This window comes from Cervus canadensis, chromosome 3 (assembly GCF_019320065.1).
Source record: "Cervus canadensis isolate Bull #8, Minnesota chromosome 3, ASM1932006v1, whole genome shotgun sequence".
NCBI classification, from domain to species: Eukaryota; Metazoa; Chordata; class Mammalia; order Artiodactyla; family Cervidae; genus Cervus; species Cervus canadensis.
In genome coordinates, this window is record NC_057388.1 from 101,297,808 (window position 1) to 101,316,482 (window position 18,675).

Here is an 18,675-nt window from a genome sequence, read left to right on the forward strand (position 1 = left end):
GGTGTTACTTTTGTCAGCAAGGTAGCGCTACTGGTAAAGAACCCATCTGCCAAGGCAGGAGACATAAGATTTGATCCCTGGGTCTAGGAGATTCCCTGGAGGAGGCATGGCAACACACTCCGGTATTCTTTCCTGGAGAATCCCGTGGACAGAGGAGCCTGGCGGGCTATATAGTCCACAGGGTCGCAAAGAGTCAGACACGGCTGAAGGGACAGCACGCTCTCACGGCAGTGTTTGATTACTTACTGGCCTGTTAAGTATGTACATTAGGGAGGTTGTGACCTTGAGTGGGGACGTTGGTTTAGGGACTAGGTAGATCAGAGAGTGATAGTATTAAGAGGAAATATGAAGAAGAAGGATTTCCAATACATGCAGCTGCTGAAGACTGGCAGTAAGGTCAGTACTCATTAGAGTGCTCCAGTTGGCCTCGGAAGGTGGATGGTAGAAGAAAGTAAATGATGTAGAAGGAAGAGACTAGGCATAGCAGTAGACAGAGACCTGGGAGCCCGGAGATGTCCACCGGATGGTTGACTGTTTCTCTCAACGCAGGGATCCAGTCGTCATGTATGGATATGAGTTGGACCATAAAGAAAGCTGAATGCTTTTGAACTGTGGTGTTGGAGAAGACTCTTGAGAGTCCCTTGGACTGCAAGGAGATCCAACCAGTCCATCCTAAAGGAGATCAGTCCTGGGTGTTCATTGGAAGGACTAATGCTGATGCTAAAAGCTCCAATACTTTGGCCACCTGATGCAAAGAGCTGACTCATTTGAAAAGACCCTGATGCTGGGAAAGACTGAAGGCAGGAGGACAAGGGGATGAAAGAGGATGAAATGGTTGGATGGTATCACCGACTCAATGGAACTGAGTTTGAGTAAACTCGGAGTTGGTGATGGACAGGGAAGCCTGGTGTGCTGCAGTCCATGGGAGTGACTGAACTGAACTGAACAGGGAAAAAACAGCTGAAAGTCAATTGTAATGTTGAGGCAACAAGACAAAGAATATGCCAAAGAGACTGACAGATGCATAGAAATCTTCTGATATCATCTGGTCTCATATACAACTAAAACTTATCAAAACTATCAAACAATAGCTCAGGAAAGCTTACATCGTGGTCTTGAAATGCTCCTAGATGAAGAGACAAACATCATGTACCTTCTTGGGAAAGAACACTTGTTGGCGATTCTCATGAACACCCTGTTGAACATTCATTCACTTAACAGATACTTAATCAGCAGACACATGGTGAGTCAGAGACAAACTTTGTTTTCTGTGGAACACCTGTAGAAACAGGGAAGGGGAAGTGTGTCTGAATAGTTGGAGGGTATTTAGTGTGGTCAGAACTAGAGAGTGATGGGCAGATATGATGAGCCTGGACACCTTGGTTGGATCCAGGTACTTGAGGGCCTTATAAGCCATTTTAAGGGTTTTGATTGGATTGTATCTTAGTCAATATGTAGCCATGGAAGGATTTTTATTTGAGTTTATTAAAAATTTCTCAGAGTAATACATGCACAAGGTAAAAAATTAAATAGTACAGAAGGACTTAAAATGAAAAACACAGTTTCCCACTCCACCCTTTTAATACTAGTCCCATACCCTAGAGGTGATGCATTTAACAATTTCTATTTTTAGATATTCTGTTAACTAACTTCCTAACATTAAATAATATGTTTGAACAATAATTTCTTGACTTATTAACTTTAGACAATCTTTAATAATTCCCCATTACAAAAGATAAGGATTTAACTTACACTATTCCCACCTTTCATCTGCCTATCCTTTCCCAATTTTTTGATAGATATCACTTTTAATGCTTCTATTGGTTTAATTTATAATTTTGAACAGTAACTAATCCTTCAGTCCTTGTCCCATTAACTGTAGACTTTTCATCCCCGTTTTGAATAGACAAGTAATTCTACTCTTCTCTCCACCGCTCTTCCCTCAATGAATTCTCAACTTCTGCTTTCTTTTTCCTTTTATAAGATAGGTTACTTTCAGTTTTATTTCTGGATAAAAGATTAGGCCTTTCATGTTTTGTTTATAGGCTGATCAGACCACTGAATACCAATAAATAGTATTCACATTATTTTGGCTTTGTAAATACTGTTTACTGAGTTGGCGGCTCAGCAGTAAAGAATCCGCCTGCCAATGGAGGAGACCTGGGTTTGATCCCAGGGTTGGGAAGAGCCCCTGGAGAAGGAAATGGAAACCCTCTCCAATATTCTTGCCTGGGAAATCCCATGGGCAGAGGGGCCTGGTGGGCTACAGTCCATGGGGTCACAAAGAGTTGGCCATGACTTATGGACTAAACAACAAAGTAGAAGCTACGATATTTTCTTCCAAACATATTCAATGTCACGATTCCTATGTCACTTGAAAAGAAATATACCTACCGCCAATGACAAATCCAGTCTCTTCTTATATTCCGTGAGTAATTTTTGCTATCATTATCTCATAACTGGACTTGAATTTGACATATTTTTGTTTTGTTTTCCTTTGTGTTTATTAAAGAATGCATCTCCTCTCAAACATTCTAGCTTCTCAAGGATAATGTCTATGGCACAGAATCAGAGAGTCTGAGACCATGTACTCTCATCTGAAATGGGTCTCCTGGATAATGGTCACTCTGGAGTGAGCCTTCCTGTTGGATAATGGTCACTCTGGAGTGAGACATCTTGGGTGAGGTTCACTGTCTTCTGGTTCCAATTTCTTCCTCTTTCCTGATTTTCATCTTCATTTTGCTGCAAAATTTCCTTAGCAGGTGAGAGAGAATTTCCTTTCCAAGTGCAAAGAAGGTAGATGTTCTGAAAACTTGCATGTCAGAAAACTTCCTTCGTTTGGCTTGCTGTGGAATTTTGGGTACAGAGATTTTCCATGTGTGAAGACATTCCTCTATTGGCCTATGTCATTGTGTTGCTGGTGAAAAATCTCCCAATCTATTTCTCATCCCTTTTTAGTTGAGCTAATCATGATGATCTAACTTTATCTTTTCTCTTGGCACTTCTAATATCTTTGCTTCATCCTTAATATTCCAAAATTTCAGAAGACTGTGTCCAGACGTAGGTTGTATGGGGGTCTTCTCAATTTGGCGATTTAAGTTATTTCTGTTCAATTGTTTTTCTTTTTCTTCACAACATTTTCTATGTTCTCTCTTCTAGAAACTCCTAACAGATACTGATTGTCTATCTCTCCCCCTGCCCTTTATATTTCCTATTTCTTTTTGCTCTACATCTGGGAAGATTCCCTCAATCTTGTCTTAGAGTCTGTCTACTAAATATTTTTGGCAGCCTTATTTCAGTTTAAGGGTTCTTATTTTCAATGTTTTCCCTTTCTTTGTAGCATCCTGTTTTTAATCTTACAGATGCACCTCACATCTCTCCAAAGATACAGATATTTTAAGTCATTTTTCCCATGCTAACTCTGTTTCTCCTAGAATTTGTTATATTTTTCAAATCTCTTGAATCCATGCTGCTTTCCTGGTCCCTTCCCCAACCACTCCCCCTAAGGCTCAATGTCTTGGGAATTCCGAGCCGACGATTTTCACTGAAGAATCAATATGAGTTTTTTATATAGTTGCTTGGGCTCCCTGTGGTCTGTCTGCTTCTGCAGGACGTCTTTCTGTGACTGAAAGCACTTGGTTACTTGAGTAGGGATCTTGGCTGTCAGCAGAGAATTAGCTAATAGGCTAGGGGCTCATTTATTTCCATAAAAGAGAAACTTACTTTGGAGCACCAACTCCTACCTCTCCTCAAGCAGTTTATCTGATTCCTTTACACAAACACCACCAACAGAACAACCACAATAACAACAGACTTGAAACCAATGGTAGGTTGCCTGTGTTCTGTGCACAGACGTTGGGGTAGAATGGGAGGGGAATCAATTTCACAACTGACATAATTCTTTAGTAAATAGACTTTTCAGGTACCCAAGTCTCTTGGGGTTTTGTGTCCAGATCAGCTTATATTCTGCCTGCAAGGAGCTGTACTCTTTCATTATTGTGTCTTCCACTTTCTCTCTTTCAGGAATGTGTTGAGATCTCCTTCACTTACAACCAAACTCCTTCAGTTTTCTTTGCTGAGATGACTCAATTCTCTTTTATGTTTCTTGACTTCAGTTTCAGTGGGGCCTGGGGAGGGAGGGAAGTAAACTTACATGTTCAGTTCATCATCTTAAATTCAAAATCCCGCCGGAAGCTTTTAGTCGGGGCAGTGACATGGACAATGTGACATTTGTGAAAGGTCCCCGGGGCTTATACCACTGAGACTGGATTAAAGAGGGTAAGAATCAACATAAAAATAATTCTAAATGACTGAGCATCTAATTTTCTTTCTGAGAACATAGCCAGGTCTGGGACACTTGGGAGTCAAGATGCTTTCCCACAATAGCCTGTCAATGAAAATCCAATAAGCTAGCAGAACACTTTCATGGTGCCCTAGGGAGGACCGAAACCCGACGATCCCAGAACCCAGATGACTGGGCTGATACTAAAGGGATCGTCCCAGCACTGTCCACTGGGAAGCACTCCATTGGGAGCCGACCTCAGTCTTCCCTTGGACTGGCATTTGGGGTTTGGAGAAAAAAAAAAAAGGACTCTGTTCTGATAAAATTAGATGGGGGGTAAGTACAGGCACTCAAAGTGCTGGCAAGTAAGGACATAAAGGTCCTTCTATTTGCTGCTTCATTTCTTCATTTACTCATTCATTTGCTTGTTCAAAGCACTGTAGTTACTAACCCTCATTCTGTAATCAGAATGCCTGGGTTCAAATCCCAAATCTATCACTTAACTCACAATAAAGGCTTAAGCAATTTACTCAATCTCCATGAAGTTCAGTTCACTCATTTGTAAAATGGGAGCTGTGAGTTTCCATTCCATAAGATTACTGTGAGGATTAAATGAAGCCACCTGTCCTTGGCACATACACAACAGCCCATTATTTAATAGCAGTTATTTTAACTGCTGAATGAAGAGTCAGCATCTATGTTTGAAGAACCTACATGATAGATATTTGAGAAGTAAGGGAAAACAATTCTGGCATTGAGAAATGACACAATGAAAGAATCCATAGAAAAACACTGTCTACGTCAAATCCTATTGTCTATGCCTCCACCCAAATCCTAATAAAGCAAATAAAACAGTGTCTTAAAGCAACTAAATCAAAAGACGTAGGAAGGAAAACTGGCTGGAAGCACACAGCTTTTATCCTGGAGCCCCAGCTCTACCTGAAACTACAAAGAATTTGGAGGTTCTCCATAAAGATTGGAAGAAAAGTTAAGACAATCTCTGAATGCACTTAACTAAATAAAATCTGGGTCAGCCACATCCAGTTATCTTGTTCCAGAGTAAAGATTTCTATTTGTGCACAGACTTTGTCTGCCAAACAGCGATAGGAATCTGTGTCACTACAGAAACTCAAACACCACCCCTCAGCCGGCTGCTCCTTGTTTGCTAAGCACAAACATCCTCATGGTCTCGTTCTGGCTTTTCAAGTGATTTCCACGCTTAATCAAAGAAGGGATTGTACCGGACAGATGGAATTAAAGGAGACCGAACCCCAAGCAACTTCGAAAAACCCCACCGTGAATACAGAGGCCTGCCTTTAGAGCACAGGGCAGTGTACCAGAATCCTTTCGGAGTCTGCATAGAGGGCAGGGTGGGACAGGATTAATTCACTGCATTGTAAACATGCCATCGCAAAGTGCAGCCCTGGTCTAAACTGATGGGAGTTAATTCGATACGAACAGTGGCCGCTCGCATTGTCTCAGCACCTACTAACTGCCAGGTACTGTCACTTTCAGAGGTACTAAAATTTAATCCTCACAATAGTCCTATGAAATAGATCCCACTTTGTAGAAAAGGAAATTGAGTCATAGAGAAGTTGAGGAGCTTGCCCAAAGTCACATAACTGACTGGTCAAAGTCCCAGGACTTGGGTGCAGGGGGTCAACTAGGAGAGACGATGACCTTAACTCCTGGGCTGCGGGCAGAGAGTGGGCCAGCACGAAAGAAAAGCACCCCTCAGGGCATGCCTGGTGTCCACGCTCCTCAGAATTACCAGTCTAGGTCTTCACTGCAACCCCGTGAGGCAGGGATCTTTACCCTCAGCCCACACACAACGAAATGGGAGTTCAGAGACAAAATGACTTTCCCAAGAGCTAAGCCTTGTTAGATGGGCTCTTCAAATGGTACTAGATGGCTTTTCAAAGCTTTTGGAAAACTACCCAAGACACAAAATATAAGTTCTCAGGGAGCTGTCTGAATATCATGATCAATTAGTGTTTCCATTGAGTTCTATGGTCAGGTCTGGGGGAAAATGATAAAAAAAAATCAAGCCCCAGGGAGTCCTCAGGGTGAATACCTATAGCCAGTGATAGTGACCCGTAGGAGCAGAGGCCAAATCTCTCAGCACCGGCCAAGCACAGCGTCAGGAGGGACTCTGATAGCCAAGAGCAGAGGAACGAGCTCATAAATGGAAGGCCATGCTCCTGAGGATTTCTGATTCCACTTTATGTTCTTAACCCACCCCGGAGATGCTACTAGGGTCCAGGGGCAATGAGCTGAGAGGGCAAGTCTAGAACTAAGAGACAGAGGTTGAGGAGTGAATCCCCATCTCTGCCTACCTCCCCAAACCTCTCTACCTGCCACCTCGCTGGGCACTCCTTACATCTGTGTGAGGAGGTACAATTTCATTATATTTTCCTTCCATTCAGGCAGATAGGCCAGGCTGGTTGCCACTTCCTTCTGGATCGGCCAGGCCCAGGCCTCAAAGAACGGAGCCAGATTCTTCTGCACTTGGTGGGAGAACATTTTCACCCACAGATTCATCTTGTCGACGTTGTCTGTGGGCAAGTTGGTCTGGTTCCTGTACTCGGAGAAGAGACGGATGAACGGCTCCCACCCAAAGGCCTCCTGGAGCTGGAAAGACAAGGAACAAGCAGGTTGAGACACCTGATGGGCAAAAGACCCATCGAACACTCAATGAATGAATGAATGCGTTTAACCCCTTAAATCTCAGCTTCATACCTATCACTGGCCCTCTCCTCTCTTACCTGCTCGCCTCGTGGGCTACTTTCATATTCTGAAGATGAGAAGGGCCTCTGAGCCAGTACAGGGCTCAACACAAAGCAGACCCTCAATGAATGACGGTCCAGTGGTCAAAACTGCACTGATTAATATCAGGATTTACTACCAATATCATTGTTCAGCTGTCTCATTAGACTGTGACAGTACTAATAGGATATTACATGAAGATTTAAAATTGGCTGAAGTGCAAAAATCCATTGTCTCTCACAGTTGTAAAGTTAAACCCCCACAACCTGGGAACTGCCACCTCGACCCTGACATAATCTGTACTAGCAGGAGGTCTCTATCAATTTGCAAGGTGACCAAAATGGTCTTTAGGAAAAAAAGGGAGTCCCGTAAAAGCAAGGACAATATATAGTCTGTGTGTGCCCTGTGATCAGTTGTGTCCGACTCTTGGTGACCCCAGGGACTGGAGCCCGCCACGCTCCTCTGTCCATGGGATTTCCCAGGCAAGAATACTTGGAGTGGGTTTCCATTTCCTCCTCCAGGGGGTCTTCCCCATTCAAGGAGCAAACCCACATCTCCTGTGTCTCCTGCCCTGCAGGTGGATCCTTTACCTGCTGGGCCATCTATCGTCTAGGTGGCCAGAGTTAACAGTAAGGCAGAATTTTAGGAAAAGACAGCCATCTTGGTGCCATTGGAAACAGCCCACAGTAGGTTGGGTTATAGAGCTCGGGAACTCAGAGGGACATTAGCAGTTCCAACCTCAACTCAACTTCACCGAGGAGGAAGTTCTGTCCCAACACAGGGTTACAGCAGTCTCTTGGCAGTCTCCCTGTCGTTTTCGTGGTGGAGAGAATCAACAGTGAGAACTTGAGCAGGTGGAGGGACCAGAAGAGGGTGCGGTTGGCCTGAGGCTGAGTTCCAGGTGATAAAACCCTATACAGTGAGCTGGGAACGGATCCAGGGGCTGGGGGGCTGGAACTGGGTGCTGGGTGATAACTGAAAGGCAGGGGCCGCCCCCACGTCCAGTCCAGTGAGGAATCATGGCTTGCTTATAACATAGAAACTGAGGCACAGACAAGTCATAATGAGAAGACAGTTTACTCACCTAGGGGAAAAAAACAGCTCCTATCCCACACACTGTGTCTGTGTGTGTGCCCAGGTGTGTGTGTGTGACTGGCTTTAGGGAGCTACTTAGACAGCAGTTTGGTTTCAGTCTCAGGTATGCCTGGGTTTAAAGCCGTGACAGTAGCTATATTTGTAGTATTACCTTTGCCTCTACCACTTTTAACCTTTCTTACTGCTTTCTGATTTTGTTCAGTCCGACTCTTTGCGACCCCACGGACTGCAGCACGCCAGGCTTCCCTGCCCTTCACTATCTCCCAGAGCTTTCTATCTACTCTCATAAATCTCTTCAAAATCCCAGGGTGAATGGTGGGGCTGATACAATTACATCCGCTTTCGGGTGCTGAAAAGGGATGCCCTGAGGGTTATCATCCACTAGGACCTTCACCCCTGGACTTTGCCAGAGCCTCCCACAGCCCGGGGTGAGCTGCAGATTAGTGAGAGGTGACCCCCAGTCACCATGATACTGTCTGTCCAGGGTCCCCCGCAGTGGGGCTCCCGCCGAAACCCCCCTCCACGCTGGCCCATTACCTGTAAGTACGTCTCCAGGGCCGTCCACGCATTCCAATTTTTCACATTGGGACCCTTGCCCAGGTAAATACGGACTCTCTTCTCCCGAACCGGGGGCCACAGAGCAATGTTGGCTCGTCCTCGAGGGATGCCCAGGACCGTCTCGTGCACGTAGACACACCACAGGTTGCAGGTGGCCTCGGTGGTGTGCGGGGGGAACTCCCACTCCTGCCGCTGCTGGTTGCGGCCCAGCTCGTGCACGGGGCCCCAGAGGCCCTTGGTTCTGATGAGTTTCTCACTGATGAGCTCCTGCACCGACTCCAGGTGGCACATGATGGGGTAGCCTGCGTGCATCCAGCCTGGGAAAGGCAGGAGCAGGAGAGAGGGTTAGGGCGCTCCCCACCCGCCTAATTCTTCTGTCTACTGTATCTCCCCAAACACCCAGAATGTTCAGAAAGGCAAACCCAGGCCCTTCCAGGCTTTTCTCCTTATCTTCTCATTCTGTAAGAATGCCTTCATCCTCACTCTGACCGGCTATAGGTACTGAGGCAGGTTTTGGATCACTGTCTACATCACTATTCAATTTTTTTTCTGTTTCTCTGGGAGTGCTCTATCCACGTGGACCCGTCATTATACTCTTTTCCTCAAAATTGAGAACCTGTGGTTCCCCTCCTCATTATGGAGCTGTCCACGCGGGCACTTCCTTACGGTGATCATCTGAGTACGCCAAGGACAACAGGGTCCAGGGGAGATTTCCATGGTTCTTTAATTTTCACACACTCTTCATTTTTCAGGCTTCTTGACCCACTGGCAACTAGCCCTTTATTCAGTGCTTTCTCCCAACCCCTGTGACCCAGGAAGAGGCCCTCTGCTATCATCCTCCATTCCCTAAAGTCCCCTGACAAATGTCTGTGAAAGCCCAGCCCTTACTGTCTGCACCATTTCCACTGTTGGATAACATCTCCTGACACGCTGACTAAAACTGTTACATATTTTAACATACTGCGTACATATAGTTTTTTGCTGTTCAGTCATTCAGTCATGTCTGACTCTTTGCAACCTCATGGAGTGCAGCACACCAGGCTTCCCTGTCCTTCACCATCTCCCGGAGTTTGCTCAAACTCATGTACGTATGGTTCTAGGGCCTGCTTTTTATGTGTCACATAACGCTTCCCTGGTGGCTTAGATGCTAAAGGATCCGCCTGCAACAAGGGAGACCTGGGTTCGATCCCTGGGTTGGGAAGATCCCCTGGAGAACGGAAAGATTACCCACTCTAGTATTCTTGCCTGGAGAATCCCATGGACACAGGAGCCTGGTAGGCTACAGACCACAGAGTCACAAAGAGTTGAATACAACTGAGCAACTTTCACTAATTAATCTCATCATATTTTTCTATGCCATCAAAATATCTCTTTAAATGTCTTCCTAACATCCATTGAAAGTACATTAATTAACCATCCTGTAACTGTTGGACACTTAGGTAGTATCTGATGTTTTGCTGGGGGAGACAGCCAAGTCTCCTTTTTAATGTAATTTTTCCCTTTCCACTTAAATGGCAAGGATTACATCACATGTGCTAAGTCACTTCCATTGTGTCCGACTCTGCGACCCCATAGACCGTTAGCCCACCAGGGTCTTCTGTCTATAGAATTTTCTAGGCAAGAATACTGGAGCAGATTGCCTTTTCCTCCTCCAGGGGAATCTTCCCAACCCAGGGATCAAACCCGCGTCTCTTGCGTCTCCTGAATTGGCAGGCTGGTTCTTTCCCACTAGTGCCATCTGATAAAGCAAGACCCTGAGGCGGGCAGCATGCACAGAGGTTTGCCCTGGGCACCCACCGACTGAGATCTGCACGTCGGCAACGATCCTCTGAGTCAGACGCAGCGGGAAGGGCTCGGCCCCCAGCCGGGCCACAGCCTGCATCACCTCGTCCCAGAGGCGAAGCAGCGGCTCGGGGTTCTCCAGGGTGCGGAGGTTCGCGGTCGGCACCGTCAGGATGATGTTGTCCGTGGCCAGCTCTCCCCAGGGACCTGGGTTCTCCTGGATCTGCCGCTTCCACTCCTCCTGGGTTGTCTCCCCTGGAAGACAGGCCACAGGGCTTGAAACTCACTTTCCCAAGTCCCTCCCATTAATACATACCACCTGAACCCCCCCAGTAGGAGAACACCAAGGCCGTCAATAACCACATACCCCTCTAACCTTCTTCTACAAAGGTCCCAGGGATGTGATGCGGTTTGGTCTTTATCTCCTTGTCCTCAAATCTAAAGAAGCAGACCTCCCTTCCCTCTGCCAGTCCGAACCTCTCTCTCTTCCTACACCAGGCAGCCCCACAGGGCCTCCTCACCCGCTGCTCTCCATGTGCCTCGGGGTTCGCTCCAAGGCGTCCACTCACCGAGCTTGTAGTAAGGAGCATGCACAGCTCCCTTCACCGTGACAGGCACGGTGCCCAGCTTGCTGCTCTGAGGCACGATGATGTACAGGAGGCCCCCCCAGAGGCACGTGATGGACTTGGTGGGCTTGTCCAGGCAGCAGCGGTTAATCACCAGGGGGCCTCGGAACAGCTTGCTGGCCCTGGTCAGGTCATCGGTGTGGCAGCCAATCTGTATCTGGAGCAGAGAGATCCCCGAGCAGTGTGACCCTGGGGCACGTGTGGGCAGAAGGGGGACAGTGCCCGGGACAGGGGGACAGGAAGGGTCATGGGTCCAGGAACCCCAGGTAAGTCCAGGCATCCCACCACTTGTAAGCCCTGTGTTCGAAACCCATGAAAGTGTACCCTCCCTCAAGGTTGTATGGAACAGACCCTGTAAATCTACTCTCACGGGGTCAAACAGCTCTACGAAGGATCCTGCTGAGACGCAGGCCGGAGGGGCACCAGGTGTGACGCAGACGCTAATTCCGGGCAGAGCCACTCCCACCCGGAGTCCCTGAGCGTCTCTGTAACAGAGAATCCCAGGCTGCCCGTTCCATGGTGGTGAATCTGGCTTTGGGAAGTTCCGGGCAGAGGGCATCCTGCCTTCTGACCAGAGAGAAGGCCCAGGAGGAAGCAGTGTAACTGGCTGATGCAGGGAAGGACTGATTCAGTCCTTCCTGTTCTCCAAGGCCCCTGTTCCTGGGCCAGTGGAGTGACCCCTGTCCTCAGCGGTGTCGTGTGTGTGTGTGTGTGTGTGTGTGTGTGTGTGTGTGTGTGTAAGTGACAGAGCCGGAGTGGACTGGGCAAGTGTGTGACGTCATAGGGAAGAAGCCTGAATGTGTAGCACCTCATGCTTCTGTGTGAGATATACATGGGATGAAACGTGAACTGAGATTTACTGGATACTACTGTATTCTAGGGCACCAACCATCTGGTGTCTTTCTTCTCCCCACCTGTGACATTTAAGCTAAAAGCACAACACTTCAGCCAGAAGTTGGTCAGGGTTGAGCCCTGGGGCTCTGAAATGTATCAAATCCATACATTTAAGTCAATCAGTTAGATGTTCTGCCCCGTAGCTGTTTCATCCTAAGCAACTAAAGGGCAGAAATACATGCCCTGTGTTGCCAACTGGAGAGGAAAATGCAACCCACTCCAGTCATCTTTCCTGGAAAATTCCATGGACAGAGGCACCTGGTGGGCTACAGTCCATGGGGCCGCAAAGAGTCGGACACAACTGAGAGACTTAACAACAACAACATTGCCAGTAGGGTGTGTAGGAGGATTGAATGAGATGCCGACTATGAAAGCAGGAGCATCTGGCTTCTGTGTTATGCGGGGAGGTGGGGCATGCCTTACCTTCAGGTCAGCAGAGGCGGCGGCTTCAGGCAGGGAGACCTCAATAATTTGCCTTCCGGGTATGTAGAGCCCGGTACTCATCCAGCAGTACCTGGTGCCTGCCAAGAGTCAGGGAAGAGCAGGCGTTATCCTCCCCCACAATTCCATCTGCACCCAGCTTCCAAAGACCCGACAGGAGCTCTGCCTCCCTGCCGCCCTGGCTCTCATCTTCCAAGCATTCCCTAAAACCCCAACCTCCACCTCATTGAGATTGCACGGCAGAGGTTGGAGATGGCCCCGGAGGTGACCAGACCTCAGCTGAGCTGCGGAAGTCATCCCCCCACGTTCCTACCCGCCGGGCTCCCATCCGCCCATCCTTCCTCACCCGGATTGTTGCAGTTGACCTCCACGGTGATGGGCGATTCCAAAGGGCGCAGATATGGGCTGCTGTAGATGTCTTCAATTTCGGGGACCAACAGAGAGAGGTCGCTTCCGGAGTGAGCGAGCCCCGTGGCCAGGGACAGCATGGCACCCCGGCAGCAGTCGTTGATGACGGGGTTCTCACGGGTCGCCACTGGGAGCCGATAGCGACTCAGCAGCTTCCTTAGGAGCCGGTGCACCGACATGTAGGCGGGGATCTCCTCGGCGGGGATTTGCAGAAAAGCCGCGCCGTCGGGGCCCAGCTTGGCCAACCAGCCCTTCTCCACGTTCCCTCTCTTCCTGCCCATGATAACCTGGAACTCAGCCAGGGTGGAACGGAAGTGGTAGGTCCTTATCCCCGCCTTGGGGGTACGAAAGGGCCCCGGGTTGAGGCTTTGGCTGGTGATGCTAATGCCAAAGGGGTTGAGGAGGAGGTTTCCTGGGAACCGCGCCAAAGGGGACACGCCTGGGTTCTTGAAGGCCCACCACCAGGCCTGGGCTCCGACAAACAGGCCCCCGCCCTCGGCGACAAACTCCTGCAGCTCCTTGACTCCGACATCGCTCACGGGCTCAAAGCAATAGACGCTGGCATCGCTGGTCAGATTGGGCTCAATGCTGGTGTCTATGCCCCCCACGGCGAGCAGCCCACTCAGAGTCCTCAGTTCTGTCTGCACCACAATCTTGCCTCTGCGGCCCGCGTCCAGCCAGCGGACGGCGTTGAGCAAGAAGGGGCCCAGTTTACTCACGGTGAATAGGACCTTGTGGCCGGTCACGACCACCCGGCCCCGGCCGTAGCGGGCAGCCGCTATGACACAGCCGTGGTAGGAATCTAGCCCCAGGGGAAAGGCTAAGGCCCCGTGCACTAGCAGCTGGGATGGGAAACAGTCCGAATTGGTGATGTCCAGCTCGGAAATCCCGTGCAGGAGCTCATCTCTGTCCTCAGAGAGATCATCCTCACAACTGCAAAAGACACACATGTTCTCTGTTACAAAGCGCTCAGCACAACACCCAGCACATAGCAAGCGTTTGACTTACGAATCTCATCTTTAGCTCTTAGGAGAGAACTAGGAGGACAGACCTGAGCTCACTGGGTGTGGAGACTCGTTGGAGGGAAGACAGAGCGCCCTGACACTGATTCTGCTCTATCATTCTCTGTGTATTAACCCTTCAAAGGAAATCTTCAAAGAAGTCCTACTGGGTTTACTCAATACTGTATCTTAAATAGTCTGGATTTAAGTGTCTGTTCAGCCTTTGAAGCCCTATATAAAGAATTGAAGGAGAAATCATGGTTTCATTCTGCTAAGGGGGCTTGTTTGTAATTTCATGCCACTAACTTTCTGCAAATAAAGCCAACACAGAGCTGAGTGAGTGAGTGGATCGAGTGAAGAACCACTATTATCTCAAAAGGTGGAGCAGGGAGCTGACTGGCCTCAACTCTTGTGAGACCCTCCTGTTACTTGAACCCAAGAGGACTGAGTATCTACACCCAGAATTCCATACATTCACTTCCGGCCCAACAGGAGTGATATATATCCATGCTATAAGGCTTTTCTCATCACCAACAATTTCTGTCTCTGTGTGTGTGCATGCGCAGTCGTGTTTGACTCTTTGCAACCCTTTGGATGGAGCCCAGCAGGCTCCTCTGTCCATGGGATTCTCCAGGCAAGAATACTGGAGTGGGTTGCCGCTTCCTCCTCCAGGGGATGTTTCTGACCCAGGGATGGAACCTGCATCTCCTGCACTGCAGGCAGATTCTTTACCTGCTGAGCCATCAGGGAAACTCAAGTGGTCCTTCTAAGGGTAACAAACTCCTATAAGGCTTCAGGACACCTATAACCCCAAAATGGGGATTCAGCCCCAGACAGTGGGATTATGAAGGGAATGAGGCAGAGTGATCTCTCTCTCTAAGCTTGAGATCCCAGAGCTGGTTAAGCCCTTCTCATTAACTATGAGTGACTGTATGGTCAGAGGGAGCTGTAAGGAAACACTGAAAAATGGGGGTCAGGTAGCAGCATGTTTGTAGTATTTGTGTTGCACCCTCTGTGGTTGGCAGAGCTGTAATTAACTGATGGGGAAACTTCAGTCCTCTTAGCAGGCCCAAACCTTTCCTGAAGATAAAGGCATCACCCTGTAAGATGGCTCTCCAGCTCCTAGAAGCACTAGCATTAAAACCACTCATCCAGCTGTTTTTGCTGTGATTCCCAAATCACCAGACAACCTTGTGATTACAATATTGTTCCCACTGATCATTTGTCTAAAGAAAGAAGTCATTCTTTCTCTATAGAGCAGCCGGAGTGTTCTATTTTTTGTGACATTTATATTTCTCCAGCAACATCTTAGTATATCTTTAATTTGCTGATTTTATTATATATATATTAATAATGATATCATTACTGTATATAAATAATTGTATTATATATAATATATATTTGTATATATAATACAATATACAAAATACAATATATCATATACAATACAATGTATAATTGTATTATATTATATATAATATTGTATATTAATAAATAAAACTATTATTATATATAATTAATAATAATGTGTGCTTAGTTTCCCAGTTGTGTCTTACTCTTTGTGACTCCATGGACTGTAGCCCGCCAGGCTCCTCTGTCCACGCGGATTCTCCAGGCAAGGATACTGGAGTGGGTTGCCATGCCCTCCTCCAGGGGATCTTCCCAACCCAGGGATTGAGTTGAGCCAGGTCTCCCACATTGTAGGCGGATTCTTTACCATCTGAGCCACCAGGGAAGCCCAATCAATATTAATATATATATTAATAATATATATAATAAAATCAGCAAATTAAACATACACAAAGATTATGTATACAATATTAAATAAAAATGTTTTAGTTCTTATAATGAGTTCTGTTCATAAATTTTATGCAATTGTCCTACAAGTGCAGTCAGTAAAGAGGTGATCTACACTGGCATTAAGGTTTGTACACTAGCCTGTTACAACAAAGTGAGAAACACTGAATGTGTCAAGTCGAGACCCAGGCACTGTGTCAATAGTAGGGCTTCATCAGCAGGACCCTAGGTGAGGTCCTGCTCACCGATGAGGCTGGGACATCTTCAGAGTTTTGTCTGTTATTTCCAACAGCCACGACTTATGTGCAGGGGAAGATAAATGATTGTTTCATTAAAAAACCTGAAGTGGATTTTTACTTTTCCTGTCCCTCTCTGTTCTGAAATGAAACAAAAAGTTACATAAAAAAGAATAAAACCATGATAGTACTAGATTTCAAGAAGAGTGCAGTCAGCAAACAGGGACAGGAGGAATTAATAGGAAATATAAACCAAATCGATCAGAAACCCATGAGAAAAGAAGAATCTGTAACTGCACATAAGTGAAAGAGAAGATCAAGAAAACAAAAACAACAGGGGTTATCATTTGTCCTGAGAAAATGTACTTCAGTAACCAATAATGACCAATCTAGAAATTCAGTGCCATTTAACACTTGAACAGAAATAAAAAATAATTGATGAAAATTAATAGCATGAAATATAAGCAACTAAACTAAATATAAGCAACAAACTAAAAAAGGGAAAACTAACTCCCTCCAAAATAAGTGATACCTGGAGAAGGTCCTAAATAAATATTGTATATCATTGGAGAGTTTTTAGATATATTATCTCTCAGCAGGAAAAAAAAAGAGACAGGCTACTATAAAAAGTTAATAATCAGAATAAAAATATAACTGCCAAATAGATAATCCTATTTAATACAAGAGCAGAAAAATAAGTATTGATGTAGCTGAAGACTATGAATAAATCAACAGACAGGTCGAGTGAAGTGATTCATTAAGAGAAAATGAAGGATAGATAAGAAGACTAATGGCTATCAAGAAGTTCTAAAAGCAAAGAACGAAGAAATAAACATTTAATTTGATGAAAATTTCTTTGTGCTGAAAAAAAAGATCTGAGTTTTTAGAATGAAATGACATTACTGACTCGATGGACATGAGTTTGAGAAGGCTCTAGGAGTTGGTGATGGACAGGGAAGCCTGGCGTGCTGCAGTCCATGGGGTTGCAAAGAGTTGGACACGACTGAGCAACTGAACTGAACTGACTATCTGAATGCAAACCAGTATTAGTGAAACAGAGAAGGTCTGGTCAATTCATAGCAAGTTTATGAGCTTCAGAGTACAAAGAAAAGCAAAAACCAAATTACTTACAACGAAAAAAGTGAAATCAGTGCCCTAAAAATAGTATTTCAGTGCAATGAAAATATTTCTGTATGACACATAGCTTCAGTAAGACTCTTCACTGCACAGAGAATACTGAAAGTGTCAAAAGGACTTATGAAATTCACCACTCACTAAAGTTTTTCAGAGGTTACTTGAGGTTACGCTGTAGGTCAAGAAAAACAAAAATAAATACAATATAGGAACAGATTGTCTACACGAAGCAGTGGTGGGCAAAAGTGCCAATGTGTTGTATAACTAATGCTGAAAAACTGCTGATAAAGTTCTTGTGACATTTGATGTGATTGGCAAGAAATCATTCTGAATTAATATGAGCCACAGTGTTAAAAACAAAGTGAACAAAGAAACAAAGCTAAGGTAAAACCAAATTACAACCAGAAAACCAGAGGATTTCAAAACAACTTGGACAGTAAGGAGTGAGCACAGAAAACTGCAAGGATGGAAGAAATGGAATTCTTGTTTTGAGTGAAAAGGTAGATTATAAAAACAAGTTAATTCTCAACTCAGATGGAAAAATGTACATTTGTTAAAAAATTAAAGGCAACACGGTGAACACGGGTATTAGTGTATAATAAAAGGTGGCATTTTATGTTACTGGGAAAAGATGAACTGGACCCATACGTCACACAAATACACAGAAAAATTTTCAACTGTATCAGAGATATAAATAAAATGAAACCACACATGCACTGGAAGAAACTAAGAGTGGACTCTTTCATTATTTTTGCTGTTCGTTGTTCAGTCGCTCAGTCGTGTCCAACTCTTTGCAACCCCATGGACTACAGCACACCGGGCTTCCCTGTCCTTTTACTATCTAGGTGTGATGAAAACATTCTAATTATGACGTCGAATCAGAGGTGATAATAGAAAAGACTGACAACTCTTATACAGTGTCTTGATCACTTTAGCTTTCTTGTAAGTTTGGAAATTTCGTTAGTTTCATTTGCATCTAAATTTAAACCAGTTTGAACTTTGGTTGGGATTGCACTGAATGTATAGATAATCTGGGGAAAAACTGACATCTTAAAAATATTGAGTGTCCTGATCCATCAACATAGTGTATTTCACTATTTCTTTAGGTTTTATTTAATTTCTCACAGTGATATTTTGTGGTTTTCAGCATATATGTTGTGTGACACATTTTATTAAATTTATTTGCCAGTATTTCATGATTTGGGGCCCTGTCTTAACAGATACTGTATTTTTAATTTCAATGACCAATTACTAGTATATAAAAATATAATTTATTTTTGTATATTGACTTTGTATCCTGAAATCTTGCTAAACCAATTGTTACAGTAACTTTTTTTGCAGTTTTAAGAATATTTTATATAGATAATCATGTTTTCTGCAAACAAACATAGGTGTGTTTCTTAATTTTAATCTCTATGCCTTCTTACTTGCCTTACTGCACTGGCTAAAAACTTAAGTACAATGTTAAATAAAAATATCCTTCCTGGCCTTGTTCTCAATCTTAGGGTATTTCACCAGAAAATATATTCTTGGCTATTGGATTTTCAAAGAGAACTCATCACACTGAGAAGTTCCTTTTTTATTTCTGGTTTGTGGAAATTTTATTATGATCTGATATTGAATTTTGTCAGTTTTTTTTTCTGTGTGCATCTATT

At 45.3% G+C, this 18,675-nt stretch overlaps 1 protein-coding gene across 3 annotated transcripts in view; it reads right to left on the bottom strand.

Annotated features, from left to right (window-relative positions):
• Positions 1-1,466: 1,466 nt before the first annotated feature.
• Positions 1,467-18,675, bottom strand: part of TCAF1 (TRPM8 channel associated factor 1) — a 46,326-nt gene continuing 29,117 nt past the window's right edge. For all 3 annotated transcript variants that reach the window (XM_043463945.1, XM_043463947.1, XM_043463946.1), the window contains exons 3-9: positions 12,791-13,785; positions 12,427-12,524; positions 11,053-11,266; positions 10,499-10,738; positions 8,681-9,018; positions 6,663-6,913; positions 1,467-4,127 (exon numbers count right to left, since the gene is read on the bottom strand). In XM_043463945.1, the coding sequence (XP_043319880.1) occupies positions 4,118-4,127; positions 6,663-6,913; positions 8,681-9,018; positions 10,499-10,738; positions 11,053-11,266; positions 12,427-12,524; positions 12,791-13,785 (2,146 nt within the window). In that variant the 3' untranslated portion in view covers positions 1,467-4,117. The remainder of the gene's footprint in view (positions 4,128-6,662; positions 6,914-8,680; positions 9,019-10,498; positions 10,739-11,052; positions 11,267-12,426; positions 12,525-12,790; positions 13,786-18,675) is intronic.